Source organism: Elaeis guineensis, chromosome 16 (assembly GCF_000442705.2).
Source record: "Elaeis guineensis isolate ETL-2024a chromosome 16, EG11, whole genome shotgun sequence".
Classification (NCBI taxonomy): domain Eukaryota; kingdom Viridiplantae; phylum Streptophyta; class Magnoliopsida; order Arecales; family Arecaceae; genus Elaeis; species Elaeis guineensis.
This window is the reverse complement of record NC_026008.2, coordinates 35,302,706-35,330,517: the sequence shown is the minus strand read 5'-3', so window position 1 is coordinate 35,330,517 and position 27,812 is coordinate 35,302,706. Positions and strand designations below refer to the sequence as shown.

Below are 27,812 nucleotides of genomic sequence, written 5' to 3'. Positions count from 1 at the left end.
AAAAAAATTAAAAGATTAGATTCTTTTTGATTTTTTTTTAGATTTATTCTTTTCAAAAATATAATAGTAAAAAATTTGTAATATTTTTTTTATTTTTAATCAAATTTTTTTAAAAAAAAATTAATCAAAAAAAATATTTTTTTCTTTTTATTAGTTTTTTTTTTCTTTTCTTTTCTAAACTCCCAACCAAGGCAAGGCGTTATTGTGGAGACTTGGATGCTACACCTCTATTAGATTGACCAAACCCAAAGCCGAAACTTCGACGCCTGGGGCTGGACTGGTCTGGAAGTCCAGGAATAAGTTCCAATTAAATCCGTACTCTCTTTTTCCAAACGATGCCCCTCCTCGCCAACATTCGCGTCTTTTTTCTTCCTGCAATCGGGTATGCATGCTGGTGACATCCATGTTATGAATACATTACTTTCAAAGATTGTTTTTAGTTTATAAGCACTTTTCTTGCCTTTATTTGGAAGTTGGCAGTTTTGATATTGAAGAAAAGTAGTTTGATTTCCATTTTTTTAAAACAAAAATGTTCGGGAATGCAGTTGTTTGTTGATTTTTGTGGTTTTGGGGTTGAGTTGAAGAGTGGGATAAATTTTTAGTTCTATGTTGTTGTAAGTAGCAATTGATATGTCGGATTTAGGGCTTGAAGATTTTCCCGTTGGAGCAAAATTAATGTGTCCATCTTGGTGTTGGATGGAATTTGTTTGATAGAATTATGCTTTTTTTTCCTCTTTCTTTCGTTCTTTCTCTTATTCCCTTTGTTTGGAATCCCCCATCGATTCATTTCATTAGAGTATGATAGAATTACACTGTTGCTATTTGATTTGAGAAGGAAATCAGCTGCATAGTACACAGCAAAAAAGATACGCTCGGCCTTTCGTAGAGATAGAAGATAATAAGAAAGCACCGATCAGGAAATTTTAATGGAAAAGTAATGTTGCTTATTTTAGATGCATGATGAACAGATCAATGCACAGAATGCTTTTTTGAAGGGAAAAAAAAAGGAGCTGGTGGCAAGGATGAATCATACCGTGCTTCCAATGCATCGCATTGACATGTATCTATTTCAATTTTTCTTTTTCCTCATTCTTTGCATACCTGCACTCCTTCCGTACTTAACCATGGAGCCTCATGCTGTTGTTGGAAATGTTTTTTAAAGAACATTATGCTAATTGGTTCATGTTAATATCTCTCCCCTGTTAAGAATTTGTCCTCAAGATCTCTCCTAGGCTATCCTAGGTTGAATGATATTTGTACGAACCGGCAATATTTGGAAGTCCTCAATCCTTAAATGCAAATCTTTAACATCTTTGCCATTTTTTAATTTTCTGTAGGCCTTCCTGCATAAGCTTGTTATATGTTCTCCCGGTCATTGGAAATCCATCAATTGGAGATACAATATGACCATGTATCATTACATACCTCGATGTTTTCTTAACATTCTCCTAGTTTTTATGAGACAGCTCACTTTCTAACCTTGTGGTGCCTTTTCTTTTCTTCCCCACTCTTTTTCCCCTTTTCGCAATTTCAGCCATCTTCTTTGCCTTATCATTTGCTTTCTCCATAATTTCTCTAGGAATGAGATTTAACAATTTCTTACCATACAGACTAAAGTCACTTCATGAAGTACTACAACTCATTTAATAGTTGAAATAAACTAGACCTGTTGTAGAATGCAAAACTACTACTTTAGCAAGCCTCCATTCTTTTTTCCATATGCACATTAGGTTCCTTGCTAGATCAAAGGAAGTCGCTCTACAAGTGCAAAAGTATTTATCTAATATTCAACCTGCTCAAAAATGAAAAATTGACTTATAATCTTCATGTGATACCCCTCCACTCCTTTTGTTCTATCCATTGTCTCTTCCTTCCCCCACCTCCTCTAGAGAATCTTAAATCTTTGTTCTTTCATTTTCTCAGTGAAATTGAGTTGGCCTCAACTCAACTCTTTTCTGAGGAAACAAAGGAAAAAATGCTTTTCATTTCTAAAATAATTGTGCATGGTCTTATAATAGTGGTATGCATATGCAAAATTTTGTTTGCTTTGTTGGATGTAGTAGATTTGTAATATTATGCTTATATTTTCATGCATGGAGGAAATGTTCTTAAGTGCATATATTATGCAAATTAAAGATTTCTTTATTGCTCTGAACCAATGATATTATTGCAATATTTAAAAATCCAAAACCACCACAGGTCGTCAACTGAGTCTGTTAATTTATGTTTGGAAAAAAGCATTAATTTCTATTTCAAACTTTTTTGAAGTTTGAATTAAATATTAGTTTCTTTTTTGGGTTATCAGGTGAAAATTCGTTGATTGCTATGATATAAAAATTCAACGACAAGAATGTTTTCTTCTTGTCCCTTTTGTCATATGACTGTTCCCTTCACTGAACTGGAATGGTACGAGTTGTCCTTTCCAACAGTTTAGCATTTTGCGAACTGCTATTGTTTAGTGTTTATTGATGCATTTCCAGAATATGTATACTTTACTATTAAACAAAAGTTTCCGTGATGTTGTAGTTGATGCTTGTTTCATCATGGAACACATACAGGCATGCCAACAATCACTTTGTAGAGGACGAACTTGAAAGAGACATGGCATTGGCACAACAACTTGCGCTAGCTCCACCAAGTCCTAGAAAGAGGGTAGGCTTTTGTGGATGTTGTTTTAAAGGTTGTTGCATTTGCAATTTTCTAAGAACCCTTCTTTGTGTGTGCATGCATCGGGGTGTGCGTGTGTGTGCTCACAATTTTTTGGAGAGCACTTTCATTGTGTATGTGTTTGGTGCGTGTATGGCATGTGTGTGCATGGGTATGTGACTTGGCTGTGCTCGAGTGGCTCTCCACTCAACTCCTGTTTAGTCTAGATCGGATGGTGGGGTTCCTATATCGATGATTCAAGTTGTTGGATGTGATCTACTATCTTTAAATTATCTATACATAAGAAATCATATGATTTGGAGATCCATAGCCTATGCATTAAGTGGTCAAAAAATTGGATGGTTCAAATAACACGGATGACGGAACAATAAATGTTATATTAATTACTTGATGCACAAATTAGAGGTCTTCAAATCATATGACTTTTGGTATGTAAGCGGTTTAGAGGTGGTAATGTAGGAACCTCATCGCCCAATCTAGACATAACTAGATCTAAGTGGAGATCTACTCCAATGTAGCCAAGTCTCTCAATGGGATGATGATCCGAACTATTGGATATGATTCACTATTTCTAGACTACTTATATATTGAAAATCATTTGATATGGAGAAAAATATTTATTATCTTGTCACTCGTGTTATTTAAACTATCTAATTTTTTGACCAATTGATGTATGGATTAGGCATCTCCAAATCACATGATTTTTTGTATGTAAACAATTTAGATGTAGTGGATTACATCCAACAGCTTTGATCATCCATATGGGATCCCTACCATCCGATCTAGACCTGACAAGATTTGATGGAGATCTAGTCGAATGTAGCCAAGTCAATTTCTTTCTTATATGTGTATACACATAGGTATGCATCTATGTACATGTTTATGTATGTATATGTGTATGTATCATTGCATGGGCAAATTGTCAAGGTGTCCCATGTTAATGCATAATTTACAACATATAAGATAAGTACAACAGAAATGAAGATGTTGAGGTGGATCTATGGTGTAGCATGAACATCAAAGTTAAATATAAGCACATTAGAGAAAAATTTTCAGTGTTTAAACGTAAGGTTTGAAATTTAAAGAGATTATGATGGATGTGATAAGGCACCAATGAAGAAACTAGAACTTTGATTTACATTGGGAAATCTCATATTTTGATGAAGGATATGGTATCTACTAAAACAATAATTTACAAGTGGGAACCAGTTAGCTGACAACAGATGGATGAGATTGGCCTTGCTTATCCCGTTCAAGCTAAAGAGAGTTTGTCACCATGGGACTAAGCATAACTAACATGATGAAAGTTGTTTAGGTTTCAGTTTCTTTTTCAAACTAGAAGTCTGAATTTCTTTTAATGATATGCTTCAAAATGCCAGTGTTTTGGATTCCAGTTTAAATAATAAGCCAGAATCCAGGTACATGATGCACTGATCAGTAATCAATGTTATTTATGAAGAAAATTTGAGAATCAACTTAGATGAATGTTGAATTTTAACTTTACCCCATTTTTATTATCATAAGAAAATTGTTCCTTCTATCAACTTTAGGTTCAAAACCTAGAGAGGATATAGAACTATTTAATCTAGCTCAACATTCTCTGCTGACTTGGTTAGTAAAGCGTGGCTATAAATTTGTACCAAAAAAACAGTGTGGCTATAAGTCATGAATTATATTTCTCGAACATGTTTCCTTTTTTCAGCTCAAATTCAATTAACTTAAGTTTTTAGATGTGTCTGAATGAAAATTTTCCTTTCCTTGAAAGTAACTTGCTTTAAGAATACTTTAGCTGAATGTGTTTGAGATTGCTTTTCCCAAAATTATGTAAATGTACTAGTTCAGTTCAAAATTGCTTATTTGCAGGATAAGCCAGCGAATTATGGGGAACCATTTGTTGTTTGTTCCGGAAGAACACCAGAAACAAGCATTGACCATAGTTCATCTGCATATAGGAAAATTCTTGATGAAGAAATATCTAGTTTGGTGGGTTTGCAAATTAGAAGCACCTTCTATGAGGTTGAAGGTGGTCTTATGGCTTTGTTGAGGAGATGCTTGGAATTAGAAAGTGAAAATTCAAGAAGCATAGTATCAGGCCACATAGATCACTATCAGAGTATCGAGTCAGAAGATGCTGGTTGGGGCTGTGGATGGCGTAATATTCAAATGCTTAGCTCTCATTTATTAACACAGAGACAAGAAGCTAGAGATGTTCTGTTTGCTGGTTCAGGATTTGTTCCTGATATTCCCTCACTGCAGAGGTGGCTTGAGATTGCTTGGGAAAGAGGTTTTGATACTTTTGGCTCAAAGTCATTTGACCATAAAATTTATGGCTCTAAGAAATGGATTGGAACTACTGAGTGTGCCACACTCTTCCGTTCTTTTGGGCTTCGAGCAAGAATTGTAGATTTTGACACTACAGCCTTGTCAAAGCAACTAAATAATGGAGAATCTAAAGGAAAAAAGATAGAGAAACAAGTTTATGGGCCAATGGATAAGTTTTTGCTCCGCACAAAGTGTGATGATTTTCAAGTAGGTCCTTCGTCATACAAAAATTCTTGGCAAGAACGTCATTATTTAGCTGGACATCCCAAAGTTACTACGATAAATGGTGATGGTTCCAATAAATATAAAAGGAAGATCAATGGTCATGACGTTCTTGTTGATTGGGTCTGGAACTATTTTAGAAGTGATATTGGCGACAGATTGGGCAATTCTGAACATGTCCTTATCAGTAATAAAACGTGAGTTCACTCTTGCCATATCTGTTCCTACATATACTAGTTGGAACTGTTTTCCTATAAACAATTTTATGCTTTTTATATCTGTTATATTCTCTCACATAGTTAGAGTTGCTTTGATGAAGTAACACTTAATTATGGGTTTCCATTAGCAGGCCTTTGTACTTCCAGTATGACGGCCACTCACGAACTATTGTCGGGATTCAAATGCAAAGGAGAGTGCATGAATCACAAAACCAATTCGTTCTCTTGGTTTTAGACCCTGCCCATGTAAGTTATGCTATACTTTGTTATTGTATTCTGTTGCATTTTGTGGTACTCATATTGATGTATTAGAGATGTTTATCTTAGATGGTCAGACAAAGTGATTGATGACATCCAGGTTACCATTTAAAGTTGCTTTGGCTTTCTTTCCGACTAATTGGAAATCCGGAATATTGGAAGCCCAGAAATCAAATTGGTCCTGAATGTATTAATATGGAATAAACATTTCAAACAAGTTTTGCCATTTTGGTACCAAACCCCATACCAATAAAATCTTATTATAGTGTTAGTATGCGTTATGGTACGATACAGTAGCGTCTGTATGGGGCAGTATGGTGTATCGGGAGGGTATGGTATGGCCCATATCAGGAGGTATGGGGAGGTACAGCAAACCATGATTTCAAAACTAAGAATGTCTTATTTAGCATTTTCAATCTGAAGATGCACTGGAATAACTGTTGTCATGTCCTTGCATTTGCAAATGCATAGCATAATAGACTCAAGAATGAAGGATGAGCAGTGAAACTGAAACCATTTTTCATGAATTCCAAGGAATGAAGATGTTTAAATCTTCTTGTCTTTATCCATTTCTTTTTGTTATAAAATTTTAACAGTATTCTTCAACATCCATCTTTAGTAACCAAATCAATTATGAAGTCTTTAGAGCTAAAACTAGAATGGATCTGGTGGTCTCCACATTGTAATTGTTTATCTGACTTCAACCTTCTTTTCCTGTAATGATTGCTACTTATTCCATCTTCCAGCACCATTTGCTTATCAAAGCTATATCAATAACTATAATATTAAGACCCTTCCTGCCTTCATTTTTGCATAATCTGTCTCAGTCAATTAAATTAACTCCCTCACTCTTAGGTGGTACTCCCTTCCACTAACATTTCCTTCTGCTTTGATCAGTTTTGCCTACCACTATTTTAGTTTAAAGAAAGTCATATATTAGTTGAAATAGTAGATAAACACAAACTTTGAAACAGAGTAAACGTTCTCAACTATAGCAATCTGCCTTCCAAGCTACTAAACTTCAATACATTGCATAAATAAGAGAGAACCAATTTCACCAAGACAACTTGGACAACATATGTCAGCTACCTAATTGGTAAATTATGCAGTGATTATACTTTCAATAATTCTATAGAGCAAAAGGGTATCTACAAAGAACTGAATCAATATAGATGTAGTAATGATGAGGATTGGTGCACTAGCTCTTTCATTCCTTTCACAACTGAGATTCTTTCTTGGATTTAAGACTCTGAATTAAATAAAAATGTTTTTATCCTTATATAAATTATAAATGCAGATAGGGATTGATCATAGTAGTTATAGTGATAAAAAAAATTGTTGTTTGTTAAGCTTGAAGAGTTGTTTATTAATTGCTACTGTGTAAGCCATCTTTTCTTAAAGTGATTTCTTGAGGTTGATTGTACCCCTTGGCAATTAAACATGCCTTAAAGCATTCTTTTAATAATCAGAGCCAATCTAGTGCTTATAAAGTCCTTTGCATTTGTTACTTCTTTTAGTACGTGATACTCATAGTAACATCTTTTGATTTCAGCACTTGATCAGGAAGTTGGTTTATATTTTCTTACTGTGCTCTATTTGAAAGATACTTAAATAGGGAATACTGACATCTATGACATATCACAAAGTAATCGTTTTGCTGTTACAATTGCCAATAAGAACCATTGCAGCAAAAGAATTATCTACTGCAAACAGAAGTTTGAGAAATCATCAAAAGTAACATATGCAGAAGAACAAAGTCATTTGCATGGTTTCATATTTGTTATTTTAGAGTTCAAATGATTGACAATAGTCAAGATATTGACACATATTCATAGATTCAAGATTGTACCTAACTCTTGAAAAAAGAGAATATCTGTCAGTAGTTGATCTCTTGGGTGTTATAAATCTGATAATATGGTGAACCATTTTTTTTTCCTAACAAGGTGAAGGCAGAAGGCATGTTACAATTTTATGCAAGGAAGAGCAGCTTAAAGACCAATTTAAATTGAAATTAAATAAGATCAACTATGATGAAAGCCCTTAGGTTAATGAATATAACGTGACACAAAGTCATGATTTAACATCTGTTGTTGATGCTGGAAGGTAAGCTCTGGACAATTGTTTTGGGTAATTTTAAGCAGAACATTGAATGAATATATTACTACCTGACAAAATTTGTTTCTGGGCATGTCTGCATGGTGCAAGGGTGGTTGGCTGTGCAGATATATGTACTTCCAGAAATGCAAAAGCTCAGTTTTTTCTATTGTCTCATATGCTTAAACTCAGCTTATATTAGAAGACTTGTCTTTCGGTCATACTTTTCTTCCTAAATCTTGCTTGTCCATGATGAATATTCTTACTAAGGCAGGTGAAAGAATTCAAAATCCTTTCCACCAACTTACTAGTTTTTTCATTGATAGTTTTTATTTATATTATTTAGGAGTTTCTTGTATTATTGCTTCCCAAAATCTCCATTTTGGTTGATGCTCACAGAGAACAGCAGCTTTAGAACGATGTCTTAGAGAGAGAAATGGATGGCAGCAGCTGATAAAAAGAGGGGTTCAGACACTGAAAATGCCCCAGTATCAGGTCATATGGATATAATAATTTTCCCACGTCACGACTAACTTATCCTGTTAACCATCTAACATATATTTTATTGTTTTAGCTGTGCTATGTTGATCCTGGGGTTGCCAATGGAGAAGAGATGGAGCAGCTCAAGACTATTGATAGCATATTAATTAAATTCTAGGAGGATGATTGTTAAGAAAATGAATGCGTGGACCCATCTAAGGTAATTATTATTTGAATATGAGGATCTGACAATTATTATTCTCTTGACCCATGATTTCGTTGTATCATTTCATGGTCACTATGCTAAAAATATTATATATATATATATATATATATATATATATATATATGTATGTATATATATATATATGTGTGTGTGTGTGTGTGTGTGTGTACATACATATATGTATCTATATATATCTATATGTATGTATATATACATACATATCTATATATATATATATATATATATATATATATATATGTATATATATATATACACATACATATCTATATATATACATACATACATACATACATACATATCTATACATATATATATATACATACATACATACATACATATCTATACATATATATATATGTATACACACACACACACACATATCTATACATATATATACACATATCTATACATATATATACATCTATACATACATACATACATACATACATACACACACACACACACACACACATATCTATACATATATATACATCTATATATATATATATAGATATATTACATATATATATATATATATGTATGTATATATATATATATACACACACACACACACATATCTATACACACACACACACACACACACACACACACACATACATACACACACACACACATATCTATACATATATATACATCTATATATATATATATAGATGTATATATATGTATATATATGTATGTATGTATATATATATGTATGTATATATATAGATCTATATATATATGTATGTATGTATGTATGTATCTTTCTTTTACTATAGTGCTCATCTAGGCATCTTCAGAATTCATGTGATATCCCTATCATATAAACAAAAAAAAAAAAAAAACACTTGATGAACTTCAAACTTATTATTTTACAACTCAATTAATCTTCCATCTGGGTTTTTGGAGGGATCAATTTTGAATAAGTGCCACTAGTTGTTGCAATTAAGGTTGTATGGTTTCCCATCTCAACCACCTTACCCTTGTCCGTTACTACAATTACGTATGAACTAATCACCATTGAAAGCCTATGAGCAACTGTAATTTGAGTGGTTCTGCACAATGGCATACTTTGTCTACCCCATTTCTTTGATCCTATAGCACTCATGATTATTCTCTCAGATTCTCCATCCAGAGCACTGGTAGCTTCATCTAGCATCAGTACTGCAGGGCTCTTCAGTAATATGAGAATTATTTAGCTCAATTTCCTCTTATTTAGAATTACTTTTTTGAGTTTGCATTTTCCAAAGTGAAATGAGATTCTATCGCATCAATTGAATCTCATACGAATTACCATCACAAACTAGCAGCATCATTCTCTGTTACAAAACTAACTCAATGCTTAGAGATAACCAAGATAGGAGTCCTAAGATACATAGAACATAAATTTAGTTGTTTGATATTAGATGGGAGTTTTGGATATATGTAAGTCAATTATAAAATCTAATTATTGGGATATTCTGGGAGAGGTCATTTTGACGGTAACAAAGTTTTCACACAGAACTGTGGTACATTAAATATCTTTAGGATTAGAACTTAGGATAATCATTATTTTGACAGTAATTGGAATCACCTTATTAATTTCTAGAGGTGGTGAAGAAATCTAGGGTAGACTTTCAGACGTTGTATATAAGTGGTTCATGTACATAGGGTCCATGGCACCATGCAACTATTATCTATGTATGGACTGCATGGTAGGCACCAAAATGGATTGCATCATGCCTTGGCACCTGTCTAAGTGGCTCAAGAGCTGTTTGGTCGCCTGTTTTTCTAGATGCGTATATTTCGAGATGCAACTGCGACTAAGTGCCATATTTGTGTTGCAAGTGTTTTTTTTGTCTTGCTTGCATCTGAAAACTACAATTGCAATCCTGTGTTTGGTTGTTTGATGTGGGGAAGATGTGATTAGCTTGCAACTGACATGGTAAAATTGCCTTCACTAATATTATGATGGCATATTATCACGTTCTATAATTATTATAATATTACTACATTATGTTGTATATTATCATAATTTAATATATTATAACATATTATAATGTCATCTTATGCTATCATATAATATATTTCAATAAATGATTACAACATCATATATAATATAAAACAAGATAATATAATAAGAGCTAGACTAGAATCAGGTTGATCGGATTTGGACTCAAATCCGATCAGATCAAAACTCTGTAATAGAGGTCCTACATCAATGATCCAAGCCGTTGAATGTGAGCTACTACCTCAAAACTGCTTGCACATAAAAAATCATATGATTTAGAGACCTTAGCCTGTGCATCAAGTGGTCAAAAATTGGATAGCCTAAATAAAATTGAATTAAATATATTTTTTGATTACTTGATACATAGATTGGGGGTCTTCAAATCATATGATTTTTGGTGTACAAGTAATTTTGAGGTAATAGATCATATCCAACGGCTTGGATCATCGATGCAAGATCTTCATTGTCCAGTTTTGACCTGATTTTATCTAAGTCCAAATTCGATCGACCTTATCCAAATCTTCCTTATATAATAATACAATATATAATATAAGATATTATAATATAATATAACATAATATATTTAATATAATGTAGTTATACATAACACTATAATATTATATATTATATTATAATATCTTGAATATCATACTATTTTAATAATTAATTAGTGTTGATAATATAATATATTATAGTAATTATTGTCATCTTATTGAAATAATAATTATTATGTTTATGCTATCTTCATACTATAATTACATTCGAGTGTAGCCAAGTCTAGCTCTTATTTGTTATTTATAATTATGTAATATATTATAATTATATATTATATAATTATTCATTATCACTATATGATATTATCATACTCATCATTATTTTATTATATGAGAGTTATTATAATTAGAATTATGATAATATGTTATTATAATCATAGTTATATTATTATCATATGATTATTGAAGGAAAGTGATGACAGCCCTTTAGAGCCCGCATCTGGAGAAGTGATCATTTTGACTGCATCTCTGGTTGCAGTGAAAGGATGCTAGGATGCAACTCAGTTGCCTGCATTTGATGCAACATTTGAGGCTCGAACATAGGCAACCAAACAGCCCCTTAGGATGTCATGGCTAGGCATTGCTTCACTAGGTTCAAAGTTGCATTATCATGTTTCAGTCCCCCAGGAAATACTCCAAGAGTTTTGCACTTTTTTCTTTGCACAAATGGGGCATAAACTTTTTTTTGAGATGTTTGATGAGATGCATTTAGATTCCACCATTGCTTGGTCCAAGAAAGTGTTGTGCCAAGTTTGTATATCAATAATTGAAATCGAAGCTGTCGGTACTTGCTAGTAATTTGGTAGCAAGAGACTTATGCACCTCCTAGGGAAATTTTGGGACTTCTTATTCCTGGAGTTGTGAGAGTCCAAGGAGATCCCGAATTCAATATGTAATTTGATGGATGGTAGTTAAGCTCTCTAGCAAGGAATGCCGTACCGGATCGAACTGCCCGGTACGGGGCGTGCCGAACCATCCCGACGGAGAACCGAGACGGTTTCGGTATGCAAAACGGCACATGCCGGTGTCGGGGAAGAAAAAGAGAGATAGAGAGAGAGGGAGGGAGGAAGAAAAAGAGGGAGGGGAATCTGCCGGAGGGCAGCTGTGGCCATCGGGCGGCGGAAAGGGCTCCTGCAGCTCCGCGCGGGGAACAAGAGCGATCCGCCCCTGTTTCTTGGGGCTTTTTTTTAAAAAAGCCTTTTCAAAGTGAAGTCGGCATGGGTTTTGCCGGCTTCACTTAAGGACTCGTTCTTTTGTGGGTAAATATCATGGAAAAGTTGGTCAACTTTCCTATTGACCAACTTACCCATGTTCTCACAGATTTCAAGATGGGTAAATTATTTTTCATGGATGGCATTTACCCATGAAATAGGAGAAAAATTTTACCCATCCAGGGGATGGCTAAATGATTTTTCCATCAACCGGTAAAGTGATCTCTTAATTTTATTCCTAAAATATCCTTTTTCTCGTTTCCGATGCCTCTATCGTTAATGCCTAATAACTCAGACTAATAAAATATATCTTTATTAGAAGTTGATAATTTTATTATATTAGGATAATTTGGTATAGACTAAAAGCTTAGTTTGGTACAAAAAAAATTACTTAGTTTGGTACAAAAAAAATTAAGCTTTATAAATAAATCATCAAATTTGACCCAAGAAGCATAAAGGGTATTATGGGAAATATGGATAAAGTTTAGCAACTTACCCGAGAAAGTAATAATGCAAAAGAACATGGATAACAGATTTCAAAGCCACTTTCCCATGTATAAAAGAACATAGGTAAGTTATTTTCCTGTCTAAATGTTATCTGGGAAATACTTATCCAGAAAAATATAGTTTCATAGGTAAATCTTTTACCTACAAAAGAACGGGCCCTAAGTAAAGCCGGCAAGGGTTTTGCTGACTTCACTTTGAAAAGATTTTTTTAAAAAAAAGCCCCGAGAAACAGGGGCGGATCGCCCCTGTTCCCCGCGCGGAGCCGCGGGAGCCTTTTCTGCTGTCCGACGGCCACAATGGCTCTCCGGCGGCCCCTCCGGTAGATTTTCCTCCCTCTTTTTCTTCCTCCCTCCTTCTCTCTCTTTCTCTCTTTTTCTTCCCTGGTTCGTCCGTGTTTTCCTTCGTCGGTTCGCTTCGGTTCGGAACGGAATAGAGACGTGCCGTACCGTACTGCCGGCCGATCCGGCCATCGGTACCGGTTCCGCCGACCTTGCTCTCTAGTATCTTTGTAAATGGAATTTGGTATTTGTATGCATGTCTACATGTAAAATCTTTCTATATCTATGGCAAATAAAAAACACAATCTTTTTATGGACCCATTTCCAAGGGTTATACCAGTTCCATATCTAAGCATGGGGTGCAGATATTTCAGGCTAAATGAAAAGGGTCCGGATAATATAAGCTGAAATTCATAGATTAACTATATCATTCAAGCATCATGTATGATGAATCATGATCTCCAAAAATCAACTCTAAATATCACAATTTGGGGTATCTATGAAATCCTATAATAACACCAACAGTCTGGTAATTCTTAAAATCATGTTCAAGAAGTTGTTTAAAACTAAAATAAGTGGCATAGTTCATGAGGCAAGAAGATAATGCTTCCAGCAGTAATCTCATGATATTAGACATTCCTCTAAGAACATATGGAGTAAAGGAATATATGCTGGTCTTTAAGTAAAATGAGGGAATAGAAACCTTCTCATTGTAACAAGTAGAGGAATGAAGATGCCAGTTGGTCAGCTAGAACAGGGCCATCTTGTTCTTGTAATGTGTCTCTGAGAATGTTTTCTAAAAGATCTGTTAACCTTATTGCAACTGATTGTAGTGTGAAGCTCATAAACTCATTTGCTGCTGCTACCATGTCTGTCTTTTTTTTCTGTTATTTGTAGAGGTATAGGGGTGGTCAAGATCATCGTGGCTTAGTTTTTTTGTACTAGCATAAATGGTCATTATAATAAATTTGACACTCACAGCAGGTGAAAAACAGCTGGCTATCTAACACCATCTTGTGCTTAAGGAAGACAATGATAAATGATCAAATGTCTAACAGATCTGCCCTGCTGAATGATGACAGCAGGTTGTGGACTATTTGCTGAAAGGAAGACTTCTAGCCTGGATCAGCTACCTCTTCCCTTAAGAATGCAGTTAATGTGACGATTTGCTGAGTGGAAGACTTCTAGCCTGGATGAACTCTTAAGGACTGGTGCCAAGGTTCATTTGAAGGAGTTTAATTAATTCATAATAAGTTAGAACCTCAAAGTTGCTTTGCAAAATGAGAATGCTTTTGCATTATGCTGTGGCAGTCTCCTTTCTTGGTGTTACCAAATGTCTAAAGCATGTCCTTCTATGTTTCCTTTCGAAACAAGTAAGGCAGTATTTCTAATTGACAGCTTTCAGACTATCTAGTGCAGCATGGACTTCAACAACGGCAAAGTGTTGATGGTCAAAGTAAAGAAAGCGAAAGAGAGGCCTGTATTGGCAGATTGAAATGGCAAAAGTTCAAATTTCTACAAATAGTATCTGAAATTTTTCTAGAAAATTTCTGGAGGCATATTCTATTCATAAAACTATCCTCGAGGTAGATTAGCTTGGTGAAGTTGCGACATAATGGGATCTAGCATAGGAGTTCTATTTGATATTATATTAAGCCATGATTTTGCAAAAGGTTGAATAGGGATTATGGATGTTTCGCTCAAAATCAGATAACTCTTAAGCTCAAATATTTGAAGATATGATGAAACATGGAAAATACCCATGTTGGTTCATAAGCAAAGAAACTTGGTTCTGATTTGTCTGCTGGAAGTCAAGATATTATCCAAGCTCCTCTGGTTCATTTTCTCGCCCTTTGACTCCTAATGGAGATGCTCTGATGGTGGCCAGTGTTCTAAATTTAATAATCATTTCATTCTTTTTGGACTAGTGATGGCAAAATCTCTACAGAACAGGCAGCTACTCAATTTGCCACCATGAACAGCATTTTGTAAACTCATTGTAGGTCAGGCTACTACTACAATTAGTATTTTCATAATTCTTATAATTTAAGATGTAGGGTTAGATTTGGCTATTTTGGTAGAAGATATGGCAACACAACATTTGTTATTTGATGTTGAATTCAGGAAGGAGAACAGTTTCTGGAGGCAAGAATCAGTAATGGTTAAAAGGCAATTTCCAGTTTATATGTCATGCCCCTAGTGAAGATTTATGTCCAGATTTTACATTTCCTGGCTATCCTGATTAGTTTTTTAAAGGAGAACAAAGCATCTTGGTGAAAAGCAGAACAATTTAGCAGTATTTTCATCTGTTTCATAACCATTTCCGTATAATATTTTTGATTTGCTGGTAAAACTGCGCTTCTTTGGTAGTTGAGGCTTAGGAATTATGCAGCAGATGGAAGCGTTTGGGTCATGATTCAATCAAATTGTTTAAAATTTCTAAATTGCAGGTAATAATATCATGCTCAAACAAGAAATTACATAGAATTTCTTCTTAGACCTTTGCAGCTTGGAATGCTCCTCCTGTGGTGGCTTTACCTGCAGTTGCTCTGCATTTTCCCTTTTCTTGCCTTTTCTTTTCTTTTGACTCTTTTTTTGGCCTTCTAAATCTTGTGTTCCATCCACTTGACCACTTTTCTGGTACTTTTTCTTAGGGCTCGTTTGCTTCATGGGAAGAATTTTTCTTTTTTACAATGTTATTTTTGGAAAGTTGATTCATGAGAATATGATGTCTGGGAATTGGTTTTGGCTTATGGCTTATTTGATTGATCAAGAAAAAATAGTTTATTATAGGACAGTTTATGTTTGGTTGGACATCTATTTTTTTAAAAAAAATTATGTAAAATATCTATCATATCCTTAATAGATAGAAGAACATATATTTTTGCTCCTAAACTTTATATAAATATTTCTCTTAAATATAATATTTTTATATTATTATGAATATAATATTAATATTAATATTAATATATTATATTTTATATTAATATAAATATTCAAATACTATTAATATAAATATTAAAAAGATATTTTTGAGGAAAAAGGGCCTCTAATTTTCATTTCATGGGAATTCAAAAAATTCATCTTGCCCTTGGATTTTTCTTTTCATAAAATATGAAAATTATATTTTCATGGAATGACCTTTTTCTAATCTCTCTTTTGAAAAATTCAATCAAATAAGAGGAATTTTTTTTACTTCCCATAAATCACACTTTCTCCTCTCAAATTCCTACTAATCAAACAAGTCATTAATATATTTCAAGTGTCCCACTTCCCCCCTACTTTTGTGGTTTGAGCTGCTCTCTCTCTCTCTCTCTCTCTACAAATACCTTCGCCATATAAGCATGACTACCTAATTCTCGCTCTGCAAATACCTCCACATAAGCTTGACTACCTAATTAATGGTCGTAGAGAATTGTGGAAGGTTATTTTTCTCTTTCTTTGTGGATCTACTATGTATATTTTTTTCATTCTCTCAATGAAATATTGATAGGATTACCATTTTTACACCAAAAAAATGACGTATTATCTGTCTCTATATGTTACCTCCATTTTTAACTTTCAGCTAACTTATAGAATAACCGTTGATACTTGCTTCAGCCTGAAAAACTGTTTGATCATGTAAAGTTTGATCTTGAATACCCTGCAAAAAGCCCAGTAATTTTCCATGTACATGCCCTGTTACTTTTGGAATCCATTTGCTTTCTGCTGAGAAATTTTATGTCAACTAGTAGCTATCTATTCTTCATTTTGTTCTTTTAATCTCTCAAGATTATAGGTGAATTCACCCCAGATCAGCAACATGATGTCTTCAGTGGATCAACAAAACCTCAAAGTTCTTTTCTTTTCAGAATGTTGACATTACATATGCGCTAACTTTGATTTTTCAGGATTATTTTTAAGAGTTATTGTTGGCTAAGCCATTTTTTTAACCCACAGCAGCTTTCATCCTACAAGTGTCCAAAGCATTAGGAAAGTAGTGGGGCTGCCTCTCTATCGATATTCATGTATATTATTATGAGGTCAACAGCGCTGCGGACTGGATAGTCTCTTATGATAGAGCATATTAGTAAGATAGTGTGGACTGATGTAGGGGAGGTCCCTTCAGGAGATTCTTTCTGAATTTTTTTTAGATATATTTATACTAAAATGGTATGAACATTTTCATCTTACCCAAAAAAAAAAAAAGAAAAAAAAAAAAAAGCTGTCAGGCTCTTCAAAACTTTAGCTGGGCCACCCACTTTGCATCACCCTGCTCAAAATAATTTCGTAGGCCCATTTTTAAGAAAAAAACAAAAAGATTGGCCATCAACAACTCTATTCTGACATTTTGATGGCACTAAAATTGGTGATGCCTCATAAATAGAGCAAAGTCATGGACAAAGATGGATGGATCAGTGCTTGTCTACCATCATAATTTGGATGCCAATTCTAGAATTGTCTCTGTCTGCTATTAGATTTAATATTAGATTTAAGGCATCAGCAGACCAAACAAAAGCGGAAAACTTTGAACCGAGTATGTAGCTACTACATGCGAGTTTTTGGACCACCATGTCCTTGGCACCATTTGTCAAAGGAAAAAAAACATCACCGTAGCTAGCCATTAAATCCCCCAGCATTTGAGTGGGCCGGTCCTACCAACCACAACCAACTTGCTGTTCTTTTGTCTATCTCATACTCCATAGCTGGGAAAAGTACCGTGTTTGGTGGCTGTTCGATATCACAGAGGCAAAAATGGTGCAGGGGAGTAGGGTAGATCCTATAAAAATAAGAGTGCCAACCTATTCCTAAAAGGCCTCAAAATGTAGCTACGAGCAAGAGTCGAATACTTGGTGACCTCAGCTTTTAGGGAATACTTTCATTTGTAGAGCCTATCCATGATGGCATATCCAAAGCAGCATAAAATGTACTGAAGAAGTTAATGAGAGATGTACCTGATATGTGCTGGAATATATTCCCAAGAAGCAAATGCTGTGGCATCAGGTTGTTGGGTATACTAGATTCTATAGATAATTTAGATGCTAGAACGTTGCTTAAAAGATATCTATACAAGCTAGAATTTTTTCATACTAATCGGTCGAGAATATAGCATGAAGTTCTTCATAGGGTAATTATGTTTCTTTTGCATTTGGGTAGTATATTTCACATGAAATAATGATTGATCTTTTTCTGCGAGGTCAACCTTTAGATCCTGCTTTGCATAATTTTCAAAGCACGATCTCAGCTTCGTGATTTGTTCTGCGATGGAAAAAAATGGTTCGTCGCTCTTTGAAAGCTATAAAAAGCATGATCTAACTATTGACATCATGAAAGAAGATCAATCGTTCTTTTGTGCGAAATATTCAACGTGAAAGTGGCCTTGCCCCATCTAATTTCTATATACCAAAGGTAGACTCTTGGAATGGTTCCAATTAGTACCCTAGTCCAATCAGATATGATAGGACCAAATTGGATGGACCAAATCTGACAAAAAATATATTAAAAAAAATCATTGATTAGGACCTATAAAACAAGGATCTAGCTCGAAATTGACAAGCCATCCACCATGATCCTAGTCAGACAAGTTTAGCTAATGATGCTAAGATAGAGGAGGTCATAGTTGCCTCTAATGGAATCTTTATCGCGTGGACTCATAAGCATTGCCGTTGAGCCATACCCAAAAATCAACATCCCCTTTTTGCTTAAAACCTTTAACTACTAATCTAGCTTTAAAGATTTATATAGGTCCATTTATATTGTTTTTTTTCTTAAATATCTATTTGCATTTGATAGGTTTTGAATCAGAAGGTAAACCTTCTAAAACCCAAGTATTGTTTAATAAAATGGAATCCATTTCATCATTGATTGCCTCCTTCCAAAATGTTGCATCTCTTGAAGTCATTGCTTCACTAAAACTCTTTGGATCTTCTTCTAAATGCAAGAGAATAGGTATTTTATTTAGTATGATCTCTCTATTTCCTTCCACGAGAAAGAAAATAAAATTAGGGCCATAATTCTTTTCTTTCTAACTCTTTGACTCCTCTTAGGTTCACTTGGAGATTCAGAATTCTTTCTTTTATTGCCAGATAAGTCGTTGGGGCTAACAATATGTTATGCTTGTGTATGTTTGAATTCATTTAACTCATTAATAAATTTAGTCTCAAGAAATTCAACATCTTTTGATTCAACAATGATATTTGAGTCAAGATCTAATAGCTTATATGCTTTAGAATTTTCAGCATATTCTACAAAAACATTGTTAAAAGTCCTTGATCCTAATTTTGTTCTTTTAGGATCGAAAACTCTATAAAATGCTAACAACCCCATACCCTAAGATAACTTAGGTTGCATTTCTTCCTCTCCATAATTCGAATGGAAAGACTTTGAATTTTTTGGAGGATATTCTGTTATGCACATGACAAACAGTTAATCAAATTTCACCTCATAAATTTATTGGCAACTATGCATTAAGCATAATATCAATCCATTTTGTTGAGGGGTATATGGTGCACTTGTTTGGTGTATAATTTTATTTTCTTCCCAAAAAAAAGAAAATTCAGTAGGAAAATATTCTCCATCTCTATCATTTCAAAAAATTTTGATTTTCTTCTCCCTTTGATTCTCAACAAAAGATTTGTAATATTTAAACATCTCAAATGCTTGATCTTTAGTTTTCATCAAATAAACATGTGTATACCTTGAGAAATTATCGATGAATATAATGGAATATTTATTTCCATCTCTTGTTAAAACACCATTTAATTCACATATGCCAGAATGTACAAGTTTAAAAATATTGGTATTTATTTCAACTTTAGCAAAAGATTTCTTGGTCATTTTGGCTTGAATGTAGATTTCATATTTATCTTTGTTTGTATTTTCATAAGAAATCATGCTGTATTGAGACATAAACTTTAAAAATCTATTATTCACATGTGCCAAATAGCTATACTATAAAGAAAAAGAATCAACAATATAAACAGAAGCATCATTCTTATTATTATTGATACTAAACTTAAACATTCTATCACAAGAGTACTCCTTACCTATAAACATACCATTCTTAGACAATATCAATTTTTCTACCTCTAAGATAGCCTTAATATCCTTATTGCAAAGCAAACTAAGAGATACAAGATTTTTTTTTTAATTTTAGGTACATGAAGAACATTAACAAAAATGAGTTTCTTTCCATAAGTGAATTGCAGTTTTACTATCCCTTTGTCAAAAACCTTCGCAGTATTGTCATTTTCCATCAGCACATTTTGTCCATCTGCAACTTCTTCATATTCGTTGAATAAAGATTTGTTATTATAGACATATGGACAGTTGCTCCTGAATCATACCACCAGTCAGCCGATTTTACTACTGATGCCATATGAAATTCAAATATCCTGCTGATATGAAAATCAAAAACCATGGCAAATAATTCAGCAACTTTTTTCTACCAAATTTATTTTTATAGTATTTCCTGTCTTCTGCTTCTTCCAGTATCTATACTCTTTCTTGATATATCCTTTCTTTCTGCAGTGATAGCAAATCTTGCCTTTCTTGATGTTATTGGTAGAGTTATTGATGGAGTTATTGGTTTCATAATATTTCCTCTTGAATCCACTAAATTTCTAAAGTTGTTATTTTCTTTAGTGCTAGACTCAATGTAATTCACTTTAATACCATTTTTAACAAAATATGATTTCTTATGAAATAGAGTTTCCTCTTCGAATATGCTTCATCAATTGGCCCATAGTGAATTTCTTAGATGAGTGTAGGAGTTTCTTTCTATAGTCATTTCAAGTTGCAGATAATTTTGAAATAATTGCAGTAACTTGTAATGGTTCACAAACCTCCACCTTTAAATCCTTGAGTTTGGACACTAAGAGTTGCAGTTCATCCACTTGATGTATGATAGAGACATGATCATTCATTTTAAATTCCAAATATTTCAGTGATAAAAATTTATCTGTATCTTGTTTCTCTATGTTGTACTTGAATTCCAGGGCATTCTAGATTTTCTTTGGAGATTGGAATGACTTGAATAAATCACACAAATGATTTAATAATATATTCAGAATGTGTCCTCTACCACAAATTTCATCTTCTTCATATTTTTTCCTTGCCGCCTTGACTTCACCGGATTCATCAGATTTTGGTGTAGGAATTTCTGACAGATTATTGTCAATCACATAGAAAATCATCAATTCAGTGAGTAAGAACTTCATCTTATCCTTCCAACGAGTAAACTGAGATCCATGAAGTCTTTCTAAATTACTTCCAGGATACAACAAAGCCATAGAAATCTGCAGATAATAACTTTTGAAGATTTCTCTTAAGAACTTCTTCTTTTCCTGAATTTGTGTGATTTGGTGAAAGGCAAAATAAGGAAAAGAATAAAAACTTAATTCATACTTTATCATCTGTAGATGGCATTATATATAAAAATAGATAATGTCTATTAACTCTAAAAGTTACATATATTCAATTTAACAATTCAATGTAAAAATCATGTACCTTTAGAAACAGACATATTTGTTCAATCAACAGTCACGATAAAAAAAGTTATTCTAACAAATTAAAAATAAATTTCAATTAATTGCCATCACCAAGTATTCGAGTTCCAAGTATCAAGTTTTTGATTATTTAAAAATTATATATATAATAATTCAATGATTTGAAAGAAAATTTCAATTTTCCTCTAAAAGTGCCACCACATCTTTTTAAGTACAAGATTAGTTTAAATGTATATGAAGTACTTTTCTTCTTTGTAGTTCTTCCATGTAGGATTATTCCCTCGCCTTTTTAACACTAACATTATAAACTACCAAAAGTAATAATAGCTATAATATTTTTATTTTATAAAGAAGATTCCTGAGAGCAAGCGGACCAGCCAGCCTAAAGGAAAACTCCAGAGCTAGCCATTTCTCATTGTTCCTTTGTACTCTTGCACCATAGTCACAAGCTGAACAAATTCACAAGGCGAGATTTCAAATTCAAAACCCAAGCAACATCCACTTAATCTTCATGGGATGAATGGTCCTCCTTAAGGTCATCGGTTGAAGTACTAACTACTATCATGCCATACATTTTCTATCAACACAAGCCTTCATAGTTTAGACTGTAAAGCTCCCCGCTTGAAACAAACAAGCAGTTGTTTTCTCTTCTCCTGGTACGTTCCCCCAAGGCATAGTCTAAAAGAATCTGTTCTATCGCATCACATGTTATAGATGAGAGCAAAAGGGTTTGGACCACAAGTGGAAACCACCCCAGAGATCTCCAAACCTCACTTTTAAATGTTATCTATCACTTAGAGTGTCTTTTCTTTAGAATGCCCTAAAACCGGTGGTTATGGCCCGCCACAGAGGTGATGCTCCTCTCCTGATCCCAGCACTGTCCCAATTTTTGAAATGATATTTTGCAGCGATCAATCTTTCCTGCAAAGAGTTCTTGTTGACCGCCAATCTCCCAGCAGCCTTACGTTCTCTATTTTCTTTGATGGTCACAGCCACATACAAAACGCTACTCCTAAATTCCACATAGCATGCCCCACATGACTACCTTGTTCCTTCTTTTAATTCCTTCATCCTTCTGTTTAAGAAAAAGACTCGCTACCTTACTGCCATCATTTTTTGCTCCCTTCGCCCTCGATCGTACCATGGTCATCCATTAATATGTGCTTTTATCTAATATTGATCACATGGACAACACATGCTTACTACCTTATCCATTATGTTGAGGACAAATCAAGCAATGCTAATTTTGACTCCTTGTTTGCCGCACTCCAGGATGTTTGATCTACCGAGTTGCCAACTTCTCATTCATGAGGCTTTCTCCCTTGTTTACCCAAAAAAAAGGCTTTCTACCTTCCATTTTTATTTTGGGGTGTTTTTATATATGATCACATGCATCCAATAAGGCATTCTCCAATCATGTTTAGCTCCTACTCCCTTGTTTGATTTTGAATGCAATTATGCCATATTCTTATGTGCATGTCCTTATCTTATATATTCATTAGATTGGGATCAAAATAAGGAATCGAGTACCAAATTCAAACAAATTGTTGAAAAAATTAGAAAATAAAAGTTAAATTGTTCCATACTTAGATGGGAATTACATTGTTTTTTTTTCAGAGTGGCATGTCTTTCAGGATGCTCTAATCTTTATGTATAAAGTTCATGGGATCATGCAAAAGTGATCATCTATCTTGCACAAATCTTAAAGGAACATTAAAGCAGGTGGATTAATGAAGGGATTCGGAGTGCTTTGAGATCTGTGCAGCAAGTGATCCTTAAATGTGGGTCATATGCTAAGGGTACTTTGAGATCTGTAAAGACGAATGGATGAAGAACTTTGGAGTTCTTTAAGATTTGTGCAATGGATGATTCTTAACTATAGACCATATACTATGGATGCTTTGAGATCTGTGTAGATGATGAATGAATGGGTTTGTGCTTTGAGATATGCACGATGGATGATTCTTAACCATAGACCATATATTAAGGATGCTCTGAGATGTATGCAAGTGTATGAATAAAAAGATTCAGTGCTTTGAGATCTGCATGATGACTGATCCTTAACCATGGGCCATATATTAAGGATGCTTTGAGATTTGTACAGACGGATAAATAAAGGAGTTAAGAGTGCTTTGAGATCTATGAGATGGGTGATCGTTAACTATGGATCATATACTAAAGGTTATTTAAGATTTATGCAGGTAGACGAATGAAGGGGTTTGCAGTGCTTTAAGATCTATATGGTGGGTATTGAGATCTATTTTCCACGAAAATTCTTTGAGACTCCACCATATTCTATACAAATATTAAGGATTTTTTTATATGCGATGATCACTAGCCTTCACTTTGTTAATGAAGGTGAATGAAAATGCTACTTTGGATTGATCAAGAAACCTAAAAAGTTGAAGGGGGTGTCTTTGGGACATGTCCAAATTTAAGAAGTTCAGAGTTCTTTGAGATCTGTTGGATGGGTGATCTTTAACTATGAATCATATACTAAGGGCTATTTAAATATTGAGATTCTTTGAGACTCCACTATATTCTATATAAATATTTAAGATTTTTTTCATCCTACAACCATTTTATGCTCTTATGTGATGGTTACGAACCATCGTTCTGTTAATCGAGATGAATGAAAATGCCATTTTGAAATGATTAAAAAAATCTAAAAAATTAGTTTGAAACTTTTTAAAGTTGAAAAGGATTGTCTGAGACATATCCAAATTTAAGGAGATGTCACTATAATTCTTCCTAATTTGAATTGTGTCTTTCCTTGCGCAAAATTGGGATGGGAGATGGAGAGTCAGAGGGAGAGGGTTAACACAAACTAGGTCAAATGTTGGCTTACCTAAGCCAAACCCAGCAAATATCTAGACTTGAATAACTTGACCTAGTGGACCTTATGCCCATTTGACTCGACCAACTTCCTTGTCAGGTTACACTTATAGGATCATTAGATCCATCATTGTATACCATTTTGTAGTTACATGGGCTTTATGGATTATGATCTCAATAATCATTTTACGTAAGATTTGTGAGAAGTAGGACCTCTTAATTTGTTATAATTCATGGGTGGGATTACAGGTTGTGGAGGTAGCTAGGCTAGTGACATGACAATAATTTATTAAGAACAGCCATCTGAGGTGTTGTGGAAAGCGGTGGATGAGATATGAGATAAACCATAGTGCCACTTACAGACTCAACCTCCCATCATTAGAAGGATTAGTTGTGTTGAAGGATAGTTTTCCACTGCTGGAGGTGACTTCACCCATAAATAAGGATGGCAATGCTTAACCATTTACCCTATTTAACTTATTTCAACTCATTAGAAATCGGATTAAATTATCTATTTAACAAATGATCATATTTGAATCTAGATTTTTGACACAATTGATAAACAGGTCAGGTCAGATTAACATATTTTTGATTTATCTTATATTCACTTTAATCTATATCTTATCCAATCCGATCCGATTGCCATCCTTAGTTATAGAATTTCACATGTGTGGTTGTCAAAAGATACCGGAATGATATGCGGCAAGGCCGGATTTGGTTCTTTTGGGACAAGTTGGGGTTAACATTAAATATAGATAAATCCATTTGATCGATAGACTGATTGTTTGTTGGGATGGACCCTGATGTTTAAATTGGATTCTACCTCCTGTCATTTCTTATCTTTTTTTATTTATGTTCCCTTTGCTTCTTGTATTTGCCATCTTGAATTCCATTTATCAATGAAATGTAAGATGGTTTCCATGGTTTCGTTCAAAAAAATTAGTATTTTTTTTAAAAAAGAGCTAATCTTCCTCCGAGTCCGCTACCCGCTTAACTATTTCATTAATGTAGTACTCACGAAAGCAAAATAGCCAAACTATGTCTAGGTCCCATCCAAGCGACTGTCATGCAGGACTAGTTAGCTAAGCAGTCAGTAGAGTGAGAAGGGTAACTGGGTAACTGCACTCCTATACTTTTTCTCTTCACTTCTACCATTGTTGGGTTTTGTTGGTTCAACTTGCTGAGGGTCCACATCTTATTTTACACCAACGCATAGGTTTCATCTGAATGTACCAAGTGTCGAAGGAAATTCAAAAAAAATTAAAATTAAAAATTTTTCTTCAAGCATTTTAATATTATGTTTTAATTTTATCATGTAAATATTTATGATGTTATTAATTTTTTTATTACCATACTTTTAGTTTATGACCATTGGGCTCCTAATTACAAACTTTGATGGATCAGTAAAAACCTAAATGATTATGTACATTTAATTTTATTTTTTTCTGACCCTTGAATTTCTTATTAGGGATCTTAATAGATCAATAAAAAACTTAATGATTATAAACAGTCATATTGGATAGTTATAAAAGGACTATCTTGAGATCTGATTTTATACATCCTATCTAAATTTCTTCTTTTTTTCCCTCTGACTTTTGCTCTTCAAATTTTTTTCTTTATGATTATTTTTTTGATACTGAAAGGATCTCCATCAATCTCCTCCATAGTCATACTCGGAGGTGGAGGATCTCAATTATATCTTGGAATAATTTTTTTCAGATTTTTCTATACGAGAGACAGAATATACCTTAGGACAGTATCTAACACATTTTCCGGTTTGATCATTTTTATTTTTTATTATTCTATAAGTTATTTATAATTTTTCTACAACAAAATTTTATTTAATTTTTTAAATCACATCAAAAAAATTTTAAGTCATATTCTAATGACCTGAGGTATATTCAGAAATATCTCTTATCTTCTTTAGAGTAGATATTCGCTTCAATTGTGTTGGGTGGATGTCTGGTCATGACACCATCTCCCAAGACCTTTTCAGTACCACGCGATGCAGAAAGAAGAAAGAAGAAACAAAATAAAACAATCAAAATACGTGGATCAGCCACAAAAAGACTCGTCTTCACGGGGCATGCAAACTTCACTATGAAAAACAAATTTATAAGAGGAGATCTCATCCACAACCCTCGTACACCTAATTTCTCTCTCACTAGAAGTTTCCCTCACAAAAGCTCTCTCTCTTGGAAGACCCCTCTGAACCTCTGAAGTGCGTGGCGTCCGCTGTCCAGGAGCCTCCTGCTCCTTCTCTCTCAGCGCTTCAGCCTCTCTTTCTTCTCTCGGGTTCTGTACGGCTCCGTACGGTGCATCCTCCGGTAAAACCAGACCACACTATTTTCCTCTGTGCCTCACAGGTCTTTTTAAAGGGCTTAAATCCAATTAGATTAGGTTTAAGACTCCTTAATCAACCCATATAAGGACCTGGACCGTTGGATCGAGAATCAGATCAACCCATGCCCTCCAATCGTACTCCGATCCACGGAATAGTATCGTGGACTGCGAGAAATGTGTGGGAAATACCCATGCGGTCCACAAGCCCAGTTGTGGACTGCCCGGTCCACGGTCGACTGGGGTACAGGCCCAAGCAAGGCGCCTGGGCCTGGGCCGACCCGCGCGCGCGGGCCTGGGCCGCGCGCCAGGGTCACACATCCCGCGCGTTGGCCCTGCTTGGGCCGCGTGCCGCCACCGCTCCACCTGCCGCCGGCGGTCCTCCACCGTCTCGGGTCTCGTACCGACTTCAAAAGCTCGTATCTCCTCCATCCGAGCTCCGTTTGGGGTGATCTTGATCTCGTTGGACTCTATTTTTTGTCGCGAACCTTACTGTGGGCTCAATGTGGGTTAAATCTCGATGTGTCAAATCCTAACAATCTCCACCTCGACTCGATATTCGGCCTCCTCCAAACTTCGAGAGCTTCTGGATCTCCTTGCCCCCATGCCCTGGGGCAATCGCCTGCTGATCATGGATGGACAAACATGGGAGTCGAGCTAGGCTGCTTAATCCCATTTCCGTCAATGCTGTGCTCCTCCTGACCTGAGACCTGCTCGAGGCATCATCCTGCGGCAATAGGAATCTCACCTTGCGACATCGCCTTTCATCCTCCCGAGTCTTCTGTCTCGTGCCCGATCCACCTCCTGGAGCTCCACCTCGCTCTGGGCTCTACCTAGCTCCCGAAGCTCTACCTCACATTGGGCTCCCCACCAAGTAATAATGTCCTCTGCTCCCCTTTTTTCCCTCCAGCACAATCCTATCGTCGCATAGCACCCTCAGGATTCCTCCACCAACTATCGTCCTGTAGCCTCTCGAATCCAGTCTGCTAAGTGAGATAAGATTCTGCCTGAAATCGGGTATGTATCGGACCTCCCCCAATCTCCTCACTGCACCATCATGTGTCCTCCAGCTGACCGTCCTAATGCATCTGATCGCACAG

General features: G+C 34.8%; 1 protein-coding gene across 9 annotated transcripts; it reads left to right on the top strand.

Annotated features, from left to right (window-relative positions):
* The first annotated feature begins 202 nt into the window (after positions 1 to 202).
* Positions 203 to 15,240, top strand: LOC105059492 (uncharacterized). 9 transcript variants are annotated; one of them, XM_010942797.4, is made up of 8 exons: positions 227 to 382; positions 2,306 to 2,406; positions 2,559 to 2,652; positions 4,531 to 5,408; positions 5,561 to 5,675; positions 8,181 to 8,276; positions 8,356 to 8,481; positions 14,137 to 15,240. In XM_010942797.4, exons 2-7 carry the CDS (start codon positions 2,351 to 2,353, stop codon positions 8,437 to 8,439), a joined length of 1,323 nt encoding a protein of 440 aa, XP_010941099.1. In that variant the 5' UTR covers positions 227 to 382; positions 2,306 to 2,350; the 3' UTR covers positions 8,440 to 8,481; positions 14,137 to 15,240. The 9 variants fall into 9 exon arrangements, with proteins under 9 accessions (XP_073106217.1, XP_073106215.1, XP_010941099.1 ...); XM_019855291.3 differs by having other exon boundaries at positions 5,558 to 5,675; XM_019855292.3 differs by having other exon boundaries at positions 5,558 to 5,675; positions 14,134 to 15,240.
* The last annotated feature ends 12,572 nt before the right edge of the window (positions 15,241 to 27,812 follow it).